Source organism: Monodon monoceros, unplaced genomic scaffold, assembly GCF_005190385.1.
Source record: "Monodon monoceros isolate NGI ecotype Baffin Bay Population unplaced genomic scaffold, NGI_Narwhal_1 Super_Scaffold_1, whole genome shotgun sequence".
In the NCBI taxonomy this organism is placed as follows: Eukaryota; Metazoa; Chordata; class Mammalia; order Artiodactyla; family Monodontidae; genus Monodon; species Monodon monoceros.
Genome location: NW_021703765.1, coordinates 3,571,103 through 3,583,694, shown reverse-complemented (window position 1 = coordinate 3,583,694; position 12,592 = coordinate 3,571,103). Strand labels below are relative to the sequence as shown.

The window sequence follows — 12,592 nt, the reverse complement described above, 5'->3', positions numbered from 1 at the left end:
GCCAGAGACCTCAAGGCTGATGTGTAGAGAAGGCCACCCTGAGAACCCAGAAATAATTCATCCACCGTGATCGTTCAGCCCTGGCCCCGTCTCTAAACAAAGACTGACAATTGCTCTGAATTATGGATGTACTTTTTGTGATATGTAATACAGTTCAGAAGAAAGGTGGTGAGAGCATTGTACCATTTCACCTCCCATTAGAGGCTGGTCTTGAACGATAATCCCAGAAGATGAAACTGATGCTGAACTATGACCCTCAATTTACAAATCATTTTTCAGAAGAATAAAAAAAAAAGTTTAAACATATTTTTGGCATTATCTGAACGGGCAGAATCTTTCATGCTTGTTTTCTAAGAATAAATGAAAACAGCATGCACTGTAGTTTCTTAGTGTGGGGAAAGACAGAGCAGGGTTTTCAGATTATATTTTATTTTAAACCTGGGTGTTTGCATTTTTTTTTAACATTGCTGAATTTAGTATATGCCTTCAAAACATAATCAATTTCCATTCTGTAGCTTAAGGGATCCATCAGTTAAAATGTTGGTCTTTCATCTTTATTACTCTCCCATTAAAATGAGAGAAACCGGGACGCAATTCAGTTTAGAAGAAGCAATTTAGTTGGCGATGTCCTTACTGAAGTCTTGACAGAAGAAGAAAACGCGTGATTGCTTGGACTTCACACATCTAGCTGCACAGGAAGCCACTAAGCCTATCAGACAGATACTATGTTAAATTGAATAATATTCTTTGATGAGATGATTTGATTACACGTTTCGCCACTACTGGTCATTCCCTTGCACTTGCATTCATAAAACCCGTCCCCTCCCCTTTGTTTGTGTATCGACAAGGTAGGCAAAGTCTCCTTCCGTTTTGCTATAGCTGTGAGGTCTGAAAGGGACAGATTAATAACAGAGCAGCACCCTGGACCGGCTTCTCTGGTACCCTGAACTAGTAACCCTTTGCTATAATGAGGACACAAAGAGCCTCCCATCAGGCTGCTCCCCTTCTTCATAACTCAAAAGCGTCACAGTGGCAATAGCCTCCAGTGCTATTTGTCTTGAGTGCAGTTGTGACACTTCGGCATGATCCATAATTTGGTAGCTATTTACCGTGACATTTCCCTTCAGTGCAGCCATAACATTCAGTGAAGCCATTATTTGGTCCCATTTACCATACAAATTGTATTGTTGTGTATGCATGCTAGCAGCTACATTAGGTACCTGAAAATGAGTAAATCTTGTAAAATAGATACTAACAGCTATTCAGCAGTAAGCCTTGCACCTCAGACAGAAGGAAAGAAAAATTAAATACGGTCACCAAGTTTCCTGGAGCATCTTTAATTGCTTGTCTATTTATTTAGCATGTTAGAGACGCCAAAACCCAAGGCTTTGAAAAATACTCTGGCGGGCTCTGCCTTCATTAGAAAGGCACGATGGCATTCCCACCTTAATGATGAAAACCGGAGCAGCCTTTGGTGAGCTGAAGGTTAGAATGAAGGCGGATCAGCGGCAGGCTTGATTCAGAGGGGAAGGCGCGGGACTCGTTACTTTCGTGTCTGTGACATCAGGCGATAGTGACAAGAAGCATCTCATTCCACCAGGACATGTGGAGAAGTAAAATGGGAACAGAGCGTCAGTGGCTGCTGTAAATTTCCACGATCAGAGATAAAACACACCTTCCGAAAGTCTCTAACACGAAGCACAATCATTTTAGATCATTTTGGTGCCTACTTTGCACGATGCTATTTGACGTACCCTACTTAGGCTTATGAAGGGTGCTGTTAGGTACCTACAGTGCTTTCCCCTGTATGGCCCGTGTTTTGTTATGTAGACCCTCACTGTGGATGGAGCACATCCTTTTCCCTTTCCCGTGCCTGTATTAAATTTTTAAAGTCCCCTGAATCTCTATAGTTTCCCTTTCCCAAACCTGCTTTTTGTCTATATAAGTTTTCAACACTAATTTTCTTCTTAAGGGAAGAGAGAAATTTTCCATCCTACACGTGCCTCACTGGGATGACTGCGCATAAAAGCCATTAAATGAGAGATGCTTCTTTACAAGAGGTCTGTGCTCACTTAATTTTTTTTCTAATAATCTAACAAAGTCAAAGTTTTGGGAGAATCCCTCCAAATTTCTATTTAGATAGTTGGCTGGTGATTTATAGAAAAAGAAGGGCCATTTCCTGAGAATATGGACTCTGAGAAATGGCTGACTTTTGCTATATCTCTCATTTATTAACAACTTACTAGCATCAGACCAGACTCTTCCAAAGCAAAGAACTCATGAACTATTTTCAAGACCAATTTTAAAATCTCATCAAGCTGAAGACATACTGATTTGATCAGATCTTGCATCAGGAATTAATTTAGTTCCCTGGGACAATAAAATCTGGAATGAGACCGTCCATGAGTAAAGAATTGAATGTAAAGGTTTTACCTCTGTGCCATTGAGGGAAGTTTTATTAGCACATTTTTTTTTTTTTTTTGCAATGGAGGAGCAAAAAAAAAAAAAAAAGAACGGAAATAAAGAAAAGAGAAAGAGAAATCTATTCATTAGAACTTACTTTTGTTTTAAAAAATATTATCTCCGTTACTAACTAAAAATAAATTGATTTGAGTAATTCTGGGGCATAAAATGTCCATTTTCTTTCTCCTTTTATTTATGCCATTGTTCTGGTTTTACAGCTTACTGTGGACAGAGTGAGGTAATTCAACAACAATTTTTCCAGTGTTTTTTCTCATGTACATATAATCGACGGCCCGGAAGACAGACTCCAGGCCGGTAAACCTGCCCTCTGCAGACAGACCTCCAAGGTCGACCTTACAAACCAGCTCTCCACTCGCATACATCTTAAGCAAGTGGTCCATGGCGGCTCGATACTTAGAAAGGTAATGGTTCAAGAAGAAGCCCTGGACGCTGGCGGATTTCTTCAGCAGTTTGGCTGGTAGTGTTACTGCTTTCACAGGGGACAGGCCAGTAGGAGTCTGGTAGCCAGAGACAAACCCAACCACTATCAAGCGCCCTTTGGTAGCCAAGGCGTCCACGGCCAAGTCAAACATGGCTCCCCCGACGGATTCATACACCACGTCCACACCTCGCGGGTACTCCTGCTTCAGGACAGCACCCACGTGCTCGCCGTTATAGTTGATGGGACGATCACAGCCAAGAGATTTCAGAAAGGCAGACTTTTCATCAGAAGAGCAAGTTCCAATTACATGGCACTTGGCCTTCTTTGCAAGCTGGACGGCAAACTGGCCGGTCCCCCCAGCTGCTGCGGTCACCAGAACTTTCCTCCCTTCTGATAGCTCTCCGAGCTCTTTCAGGCTGATGTAGGCCGTGGTACCACTCACCAGGAGGGTGAGATACTCGGGTTTCACGGCCGGCACGGGAATGGCCGTGCTGGCAGGCACCACTGTGTACTCGGCAAAAGAGCCAGGTGCCATGTAAGCCACAGCCTGGCCAACTGTGAATGTGGCACTGGAGGAGAGGCCCAAGGCCACCACCTCGCCTACACCTTCGAAACCTGCGTCAAAGGGGGTCTTGACGGAAGGGTCATAGCGGCCGGCTGAATAGTTTATGTCAGATGCATTAACACCAACAAATCTAGAAGAAAACAAACACAAATACATTCAGATGTTTTCTTCATCAAGGCCTTTCTATCCCACTTAGAAAAAGTCCTCTAATTCTGGTGACTGTGGTGGGTGGTGAAGCTATATATTCTGATAGAATTTGAAAAAAACGGTCCTGATATTCAGTTCAAAAAAAAAAAAAGAGAGAGAAATCAAACAAGTATGATTTCAACAGTGATTTGTTAGAGTTTTGGTGTATTTTATTCTTTCATTAGTTTAGGAATAATTTCACATCCCTCTAAACAGCAAGCTATGTACTTCACATGCCATTTATCCCCCTCCGATTCCTTTCAAAAGAGAGAAAAAAAGAAAAGTTAGGAAGCCCTCTTATACACAAACTTCACTGGAGCTATGAGTTGGAAATTAATTGGCCTCTTAACAAAGATGTTAAAAACAACAGTGGGATAAAATATATTCAAAGAAGTAGACGTGTATTGATTCTGGCAACAATTTAACACTTCAGATAATAACAGTAACGACAATGATATTATTAAAGATTGATGTAACGTGCAAGGTCACTGGCTGTTACACGTTATTGCAGGGGTTGTTTCAGTGTGAGCGAGGCTGCAGCAAATTTTCTTTCTCATGTAACTATGTCCAGCGTGAAAATATGCATTTTGATTAACTGACCAAAAATTGTCTCATAAGGGTAGAGAGATTTTTATGCAACATCCAACATTTTACAGTCCTTCCCAGATGAAAAGGAAAGCAAATCGGCACTGTATTTTCCCTCAACAAGAAGCAGAGACGTACTTGATTAATACCACATGATTATTTTCACTTGGTATCCAGAGTCAATTTAATTGCGAGGCTGGTATTTTTACCAGCTTTTTTTCATCTCAGTATACCTCATAACAGAAATATCCTGATACATAAGGAAAAAAGCCGTCTCCTAAGGATGTCAGGAGGTGGCTGAGACACCTAACGCAGGACCCTAAAAATGTCATTTCCACCTGTAATGAAATGAAAAGGTGGTGGTATCTGGTGGCAGGAGGAAAGCTGGTAAAGTAGGCCATTTTAAAATAATTTACTTTTAATTTAACTTAATAAACCCCAAACTGCCCCATGCAAGGATCCACTTCCACTGTATTATAGACAATGCTTTGCACTTACACATGGGCCCTTATGATTGTGCCCTGTATATCTACACCCTCGAAAGCTCTCTACATCCTGTAGAAATAAGAAAGCAGGAAGCACTTTCCTTCGGGCACGTCCAGCCGCTTTCAGAGGTTAGCAGACACACAGCCTCACTAACACGCTACAGAATTCCATACCCATACGTGACACGCAGTAACGAGAAGCGGGAATAATGATTTTTGGTGGCTTCTCATTTGGCCTTTAATACCAAGATGCCCACGGTCTATTTTTTGGAGTGGGGGGGAGGGGCCCCTACCTTTCCTTTCAATTTACCCAACTCTCCAGGCCTAGTCTTTTTTTAAAAAGGGGCCAGCTTCCTGAGAGCGTGCTTCTGGACCTCACGGAGGGCTGCCAGGGCAGAGCCCAGCTAGATCACCTCTTGGTGCCCTGCTCGAGGCTGCAAAGCCAACTCTATGGAGGCGTCCGCGGGGGTGGGAGCGGCGGGCTGTGCCACAGAGGCTGGGGGCCAGGGCGGATCGCCAGCTCCCTTCTCTTCGTCCCGTGGCCCTCGCCCCTCCCGTCTCATCCCCCTCCTTCCCCCCCGCCCCAATCCGGCTGGCGTTTCTACCTTCCCAACCGCAGAGGCCCTTCCCTTGCGGGGAGCCCTTGCCTTGGACTCGGAGGGACGCCCCGGTGGGAGCTGGCCCCTCGGGTCGCCCCCCCCTCGGAACGGGCGTGCCCTGGGGGGGCTTCGAGCGGGAAGGCGCTGCTGGAGGAAAACGCAACCCCCGCCGTCTGCCGCCCCGGGCCGTGGTGGCCACTTCCCGGGGAGAGGTGGCGGGACCGAGCAGGGCGCACGCCCGGGAGGAAAGCGGCGGGGAGAGGGCCCCCGCGTGCGTGTGCGCGCGTGTTGGGGAGCTCTGCCGGGAGCTTGAGTTTACCACGGGGCTTTGCTGAAAAGCCCAAATCAAACATTGCGGTGGAGCCCGGCCGGCGCTGGAGCGGTGGCAGGAGGCCGCAGGGCCCGCCGCGCGCCCACTCCACGTCTCCGACTCCCTGCGGCGCCCTCAGTGTGCCCGGGCGAGCCTGCAGGGCGCCCGAAACCAGCGCTTCTGCGGGTGTCTCTTCTCGGAGGTGCCCTGCCTCCGCTGCCCCGCGGCCTCTCCACCGCCACCACCCAGACGCCATCAGTGAGTCCGACTCCCGGAGCGGGCTGGGGTCGCGGAGGTCGCCGCCCAGGCCCGCGACCGTGACCTCGGCCTCCCTGGGCCGAGCGGGGGTCCCGGCGGGCGCGCCCAGCTCGCATCGGCAGCGGAGCTCGGGCCCAGGGGTGGTCAAGTGCGAGGGGAGCCCCGAGCACACGGCGCGCCGGAGCGCAGAGACCGCGGGACAGAAGCCGCCGGCGGCCAGACCGTGACCTTGGCCTCAAAGGCACCCCCATTTTTCGTGTCTCCCCACCCCACCCTGCCGCCCTCTAAAGAGCCTGCGTTGTTGGTGAAGGAATCCCGAGATCCTACTCGGCTTCGCGCCCCTCGCCCTCTCCAGGGTCGCCCAGCCCCTGGTGCGCATCCCCACCTCTCCCTGGACCCCCGCTTTGACGCTGCGCCGCCGCCGCGGCTGGTGGGCACCCGCCGCTGCCCGGACGCGCCTAGGTTCTTACCTGGGCTTTGGGAAGAGCTGCGCGAGGGTCGGGAGACCGCGCCTTCGGCTCCGTCAGAAACAAGTTCAAGAGCAGCAGGCGCAGTGGGCAAGGGGTCCGGGTCGGGGGAGCAGGGGAAAGGAAGAGCGCGCGAGCGAGAAAAGAAGGAAGGGGAGACGCGCATTGGGACCCTCGCCTTGTACCCCCCTTTAACTTCAAATATGTGCTTTTAATGAGTGCAGGAGTCTAGCGATCCGACGGGCAGACCCACTCAAAAGACTAAAATCGAGGAACCCCAAGAAAAAGAATGGGGCGGGGCGGGCTTTCCCCAAATATATACCCTTCCAGAGTCACTCGGTTTATTTATACTAAAAAGTGATGAACCCCTTCGTCATGTTTATTGTGAAACAGGGCAGCCCTCAGAGGGCCTCAGGGAAAGGCTTTTCTCTGAACAAAAACCAAACCTGAAAACTCAAGTCCAGAGCAAAAGCCTTCAATACTGGGAGACAAAGTCGTCCAAACCAGACCTTCCCTTTAAAAAAAGAAAGAAAAAAAAAAAAAAGAAAAAGAAAAGGAAGGATGAAGGAAAAAAAGCTTGGCCTGGAGAATCAGCAGAAATAATTACCCTCCCGTGAGCAACAAACGGTTTATCAAAAACGCCTTCCCCATCCCCCATTTTCTGTTTGCCATTCCTACAAACTCTTTGCTCCATTATCTTACACTTGAGCAGAAAATCGTTAGAAATATTTGGAAACGAAATAATGTGTCACTATCTTACAGAAAAAGCTAAAAATAGTGCGCGAACTGACTTAACCAGAAGGTGTCTTTCTCCCTTTTTTCTTTTCTTTTCTGCGGGCTGGGCATCCAGGAAGAGAAGCAAGGTCGTCCTCGTATGTTTGAAACCGGAAGGTGAGAACTGGATAAAGGAACACCGATGACATTCTGGAGGGATTCTAGGCTCCCCTTCTCACACCTTTCCTAAATGGTAAACCTGATTATCTTAAATCGATGTCTGGCTTAAAAAGCACTTCCCTCACCGTGAATAAAAAATTTGTATTTTCTGTTAAAATGGAATGAGACGTGCAAAAGGTTACACTGAAAAAAAAAGTCAGACGGAGCACAATTAAAACCCCCAAACACCTTTCCAAACAAGTGAATTTGGGCTGAATCCATTCATTCCAGAGCAGATTTTATTACGATAAAAATAAGAAGCTCTTGCACAAAATTGTCATGCAGTTAATACTGTTTGGGGCGATTTCGTCTAGGATTAAAATGAAGTAACCTGCAGCGAATTACTAAGGCTCTATTCTTAAAAAAAAAAAAAACAAAAAACGGTAAAATGCCTCCCTTACTGACAACGTTTGCTAGAATAAAGGATCTTCTCACAATTTGGGGGTGGGAGCAGATTTTCCAACAGAGTAAGGAGAGGGAGAAGCAAAGGTTCCGCCCCTCCCCAGAAGCAGAAAACTCGCCCCATTCTTCTGTTGCGGATTTCAAAGTAGAAGTTAGAGGTCAAGCGTTTAGTATAAATATACTGTTTATATTAAAGGGATTTTTGTCATATGGGGATGGAAGATAGAAGCATGGATCTCCTCCAAATTGAGGAGCTTCCAACATGGCAGCCGGCGCTCCAGAACTCCGACCACCCAATTCAGGGACCGGCCCCGGTTACCCAAAGCGGGGAAGGGGGGCACAACCGGGGGAGCCGGTGCCCTGGAGGTGGGGAAGCCGGGCGGCCGGGAGCAGCCTCCACGACGGCGCGGGCGGGGGGCCCACCTCTCTGCCGCTGGGAGTGCTGGAACTTCACACCTTCCCCTGCCTGCCCGGCTCAGTCGCCCCCTCCCCATTTCACACCCTGTTTGCAAAAGGTATTATTTTTCTAAGCAGTCGTGGGTGTGTGTACATCAGTGTTCACCATCACCAGTGCAGTGCATCGGAAAAAGAAAAAAGAAGAAAAAAAAAAAAAAGCCTGGGTGAAACTTTGCCTGTTAAGTCTGTTTGGAGGCTTTTCAGTCTGAATCTCATCTCGACTTCCAGCAAATCACTCGTGTGTTCTGTATGTTCTGCGTGAACACACACGCCTTTCTTTTTAACTTGGTAGGACGCGTCCGGATCTCGACAGCCTTAGCCTTTCAGGGCACGATGAAGTCCTTTGCAGCCCAGTTTCCATCAGTGCAAAATTTTTAAAGGACACACACGGCCCACCGTTTAAGGCACTCCCCGCGCCCACCTCATCCCCAGCCTCCACTCAATCCCGCCCTTGGCTCACTCAATTTCTAAGTTTCCAACAGGTCCCCAGAAGTTTCATGTCATGATCAGAATTCTGAAGTCTTCCAGCCTTGTTTGGAAGGCTGATATGAATCTTTACTAAAATGGACACTTAAGCTTTACCCCAAGCTATTTAGATAAGATGCATTTTGTCCTTCAGTCCTCGCAGGGGACTTGGTCCTTTCTAGCACACCACTTACAACACGGTTACAACCAGAATTTACTTCTCCCTTCGAAAGTACTATTCAACCTGCAATATGCAACACTGGAACCCCTCAGACGGGACTGAGCGGGCGGGCGAGTCCTGCTTTTGCCCAGGGAGTAGAGGAACGGGGACCGGCCCGCCTGCAAGCCCGGCTGCCAAGGAACCCACCCGGCAGACCCGCGGGCACGGCTCCGAAGAGTGAGGTCCCCTCCTTCCTGTTGCTTCAGCAGTTAAAAGATTAGTGAGGTGGAAACACCCTCAGGTGGGAAGTGTGGAGGTGGAAAAGACAGTCCAAAGGTCGGGCAACGACCCGAGCGAGTGTCACCCGAAGGTCTGCAAAACGTGCGGCCCAATGCAGCCATGCTCCCACCCCGGCCCCTGCCCAGCCGCCCGGGACGCGCGCCACGCGCCCGTCGGTACGCTGCAGGGCACAGACGACAGTCACACAGCACTGACAACACGCAGACGGCACCGGCGAGGCGCACACCGACACACCCAATGACAGGCTCCGCCATTGCGAGGCGGCTGCCAACCTGGAGCAAACGGGAAAAGCCAGCGGGTCCCCGGCCTCCTTCCTCCAAAGCACGTTACCTAAATGTCGCAGTTTGTGTCCAGGCTGTTCCCGCTCCACCCTAAAGATTATGCGAACGCAGGAGCCGTGGGTGCGCGCGGGTGGGCAGGGCGGGGAGCCTCCCCTTCTGGGTCCCGTCGGTTTTATTTCGGGAGCGGGAGGGGGAGGAGGGAGGGCTGGGGGAGGGGAGGGGAATCCCAAATTAAAATAACCCTCAGTTTTGAGGACGTTCGGTGCCATCGGATATTCACACGAGCAACAGTCACATTACATTCGCCTTCGCCAGATGGCGGCGGGTTCAACTTCCCGGGATCTCGCAAAGTCAGGGTGTGCGCCCGAGCGCGCGCCGGGTGTGGGGACGCAGGCGGGCGCGGGACAGCCCGGGAGCTGCGCAGCGCTGGCCGGGGCCGGGGCCCGGGCCGGAGCCGGGGCGGGGGGCGCGCGCCGGGCTCACCGGTTCCGGACGAGGAGGTCTCCGTCCCCGGGGAGTGGCACCGGGCAGTCCCAGCGCAGGGTGACGGCCTCGCGGAAGTTGGGGCTCAGCCGGGTCACCACCAGCTTCTGCATGGCGCGGGGGATGGCCGAGCCCTGGAAGTCCAGGAAGTGGCGGGAGTACGACATGTCCACGATGGCTCGGGCCCCGGCAAGCGCCAGCCGCAGCATGACCCGCGCCTCCGCCTGCTTTCTGCGCCGCCGCCGGCCGGGGTCGCGCCCAGCCCTGGCCGCTCGGCTCGGCTCCGCGCTGCGGGCGGAGCGGGCGGGTCCGCCCCTCCTCCGGCCCGCGCCCTCCCCCCGGCCCCCCCCCCCCCCCCGCCTTCCCCACTACGCCTGGCGCCCGCTCCCCCCCTCCTGCCCCGCGGGGAGTCAGTGCAGCCCCCGCGGTTCCCGCGCGCGCCACCCCCGGGGTCCGGGCCGGGGGGATCGCTGCCGCTCCGGCCACTGCTCCTTTAATCTTTTTGTTTTGGTTTGAATCTGCTCGGCGCAGACTGGCCAAGGATCTTCTCCGCCCTCCCCCTTCCTCCCGGCGCCCGGGAGGCACCGGATATCCCCACCCTCCCCACGGTCTAAAAGCCGGATTTGACTCCTCTAAAAGGGTGAGGGGGGCGGCGAGGGGACCCGCGCGTCCCGCGATCGCTGCGGCCCACAGCCGGCGGCAGCCCGGGGCGTCCTCAGAGCTGCGCGGCGCCCGGCAGCCGGCGCAGGCGCCTCCCCTTCCCGTGCGAAGCGTTCACTTCCTTGCAAGGTGGTACGAATCAACCCCGAGCGCGGCCAGGGCGGCGGGGCACGGCCAGGGCCCGGGGCCGGGCGGGGAGCCCTGGCCGCCGGGGCGCCCTCAAGGGCACCCAACGCCGGGCGGGGGGCGCCCAGGGCATCCTGCGCCCCAGGCTCTTGGACCCCGTGCCCACAACGCCTTGCCCGCGCCTTCTGCCCTTAGTCTGTCCCGTGCAAGTTGCACGAACTAAGCCGTTTTATTTATTTTGGCCAAGATTTCGTGTTTTCCCATGAATGTTGTAAGTGGCCTCTGCAAGACTGTCACGGGTTTCCCATTGGGAAAGAACATATATATTGGAAACCAGAGGGCCAAATTCCCAGAGCACATAAACATTTTAAACTTCTGGGTGGGGATGCCGAGGGACTTAATTGAATTGGAGACGTTGGCATGTTGTATGAAGACCTCTTTTTATAACCCAGCTAGAAAGATCTGCAGTTCCATCGTGTCAATTTTCTTCCTAATTGTTTGTATTGACCAAACAATCAATTCACTTTTCACAGAGGGACCAGATTACATATTTTCCACATATTTTGTGTAATGAGCAAAGTCCATCATTAAATTTTTATTAAAGGTATACATTTTAATAATTTTTTTTTGTTTTCCACTTACCCATTAATTAACCAAACTATAAAAGCCGCGTAGTGCCCCTCCCCAATCAGATCTAACCCCCGAAACTAAGATTGCGAAAGTGACACAGGTATTTTTATCTCAAATGTCGGACATTCCTCATCCAAGGGTAGTTTGTATCCACGTGGGTGCATGTGTGTATGAATGTACAAGCGGGGGCGGAGGGGGAGACTTACAGGTTTAAAAATCTTTAGGAACTAGTGTCTACTTAACTTGGCTTACAGCACATGGGTTTTACCCAGTATCAGCCGGTGGGTTGCAATAACCCCTCAACGTCTTTCTCCAATGTGCAATCTTTTATGTTATGCCGTATTAAGATTTCTTTTTTGTGTCATATTGTTCAGCTAGGAGAAAAAAAAAGAAAACAAAGCAATTAAAAAGATTGACAGGTATGGTTTGTGAGAGACCTATTTGTAATTGTCAGGGTGACGTTGGCAAGAGGAGGAGGAGTAAAAACTGAAGCCGGAAAAGCAGCTCGATGTGTCTGTCTATCAGTTGAGACTGTCTGAAAGCTCTGCGATCCGAATGTGTGTTATATTTCACTGAAAAGAAGAGAGAGCGAGAGTGCATCTCTCTCTCTCCCAGGAGTTTGGGGGGGACAGTCCACGCTCATCTCGCCCACCCAGTGAATGTCTGCTCTTCACCCCTTCGCACACACTCTCCGGGTTGTTGTTGTTGGCTTTTTTTTTTTTTTTTTGGAGGAGGGGTGCTTTTTCTGTATTTTTCAAATTTTTTTCTGTTGGAAGATCAAGACCGGCCAAAAATCCATGATAAAAATGTGTTTGCATTAGATTTCGCATCGGAAGAACTGGCGATCTTGGCGGCACAGCCCCGCGGGGAGCGCGGGGCACCAAGTGGCGCTACGGCGGGGTGACACTGTTTGATCTGTGACTGTTTGGAAGGTGGAGCAGAGCCTGACATCTCCCCCCGGCGCATGTATGTACGGGGGCTTCACTCCTCTGTCTTGTTTGCTTTCTTCCTCTTAGACTAAGTGCGGGGAGGAAAAGGACAGCCCGGATCGGCCTCGCCGGCGCACAATGAGCAAGCTACGACCCGCGCACTAAACACACTCGCCGCGACCCCCGCACCGCCTGGAGCGAGGCGGAGAGAAAGTTGCGCTCGGAGACTCTCAGCTCGCGGAGGAAGGCGCAGGGCAGCGCCCGCAGCGGCGCCCGGAGGAGCGCCCGCCAGCAGCACCGCGGCGGCAGGGAGGCGGCAGCATGGAGCGCGGGCCGCGGGCCGGCCCTCCGAGCGCCCGCCGCTGCGCCCGCGGCCCGCACCGGGGATGACTCCGGGCTCGGCGCCC

General features: G+C 51.4%; 2 protein-coding genes across 2 annotated transcripts in view; one reads left to right on the top strand and one right to left on the bottom strand.

The window, feature by feature from the left end:
• Positions 1–2,414: 2,414 nt before the first annotated feature.
• Positions 2,415–10,364, bottom strand: ZADH2 (zinc binding alcohol dehydrogenase domain containing 2). Its single transcript, XM_029232059.1, has 2 exons — positions 9,841–10,364; positions 2,415–3,600 (listed from the first exon to the last, which is right to left on the bottom strand). The coding sequence occupies exons 1-2, from the start codon at positions 10,047–10,049 to the stop codon at positions 2,676–2,678; spliced, it is 1,134 nt and encodes a 377-aa protein (XP_029087892.1). The 5' UTR covers positions 10,050–10,364; the 3' UTR covers positions 2,415–2,675.
• Positions 10,365–11,586: 1,222 nt separating this feature from the next.
• TSHZ1 (teashirt zinc finger homeobox 1) overlaps positions 11,587–12,592 on the top strand; it is a 75,242-nt gene continuing 74,236 nt past the window's right edge. The window contains exon 1 of the mRNA XM_029225241.1: positions 11,587–12,222. The gene's annotated coding sequence lies outside the window, so the exon portion shown is untranslated. The remainder of the gene's footprint in view (positions 12,223–12,592) is intronic.

Excerpts from the sequence above, each read along its gene's own strand:
- ZADH2 (XM_029232059.1), bottom strand. The coding sequence starts at position 10,049 with ATGCTGCGGCTGGCGCTTGCCGGGGCCCGAGCCATCGTGGACATGTCG. Across the intron at positions 3,601-9,840 it reads GACCTCCTCGTCCGGAACCG|ATTTGTTGGTGTTAATGCAT; the intron begins GTGAGCCCGGCG and ends GTTTTCTTCTAG.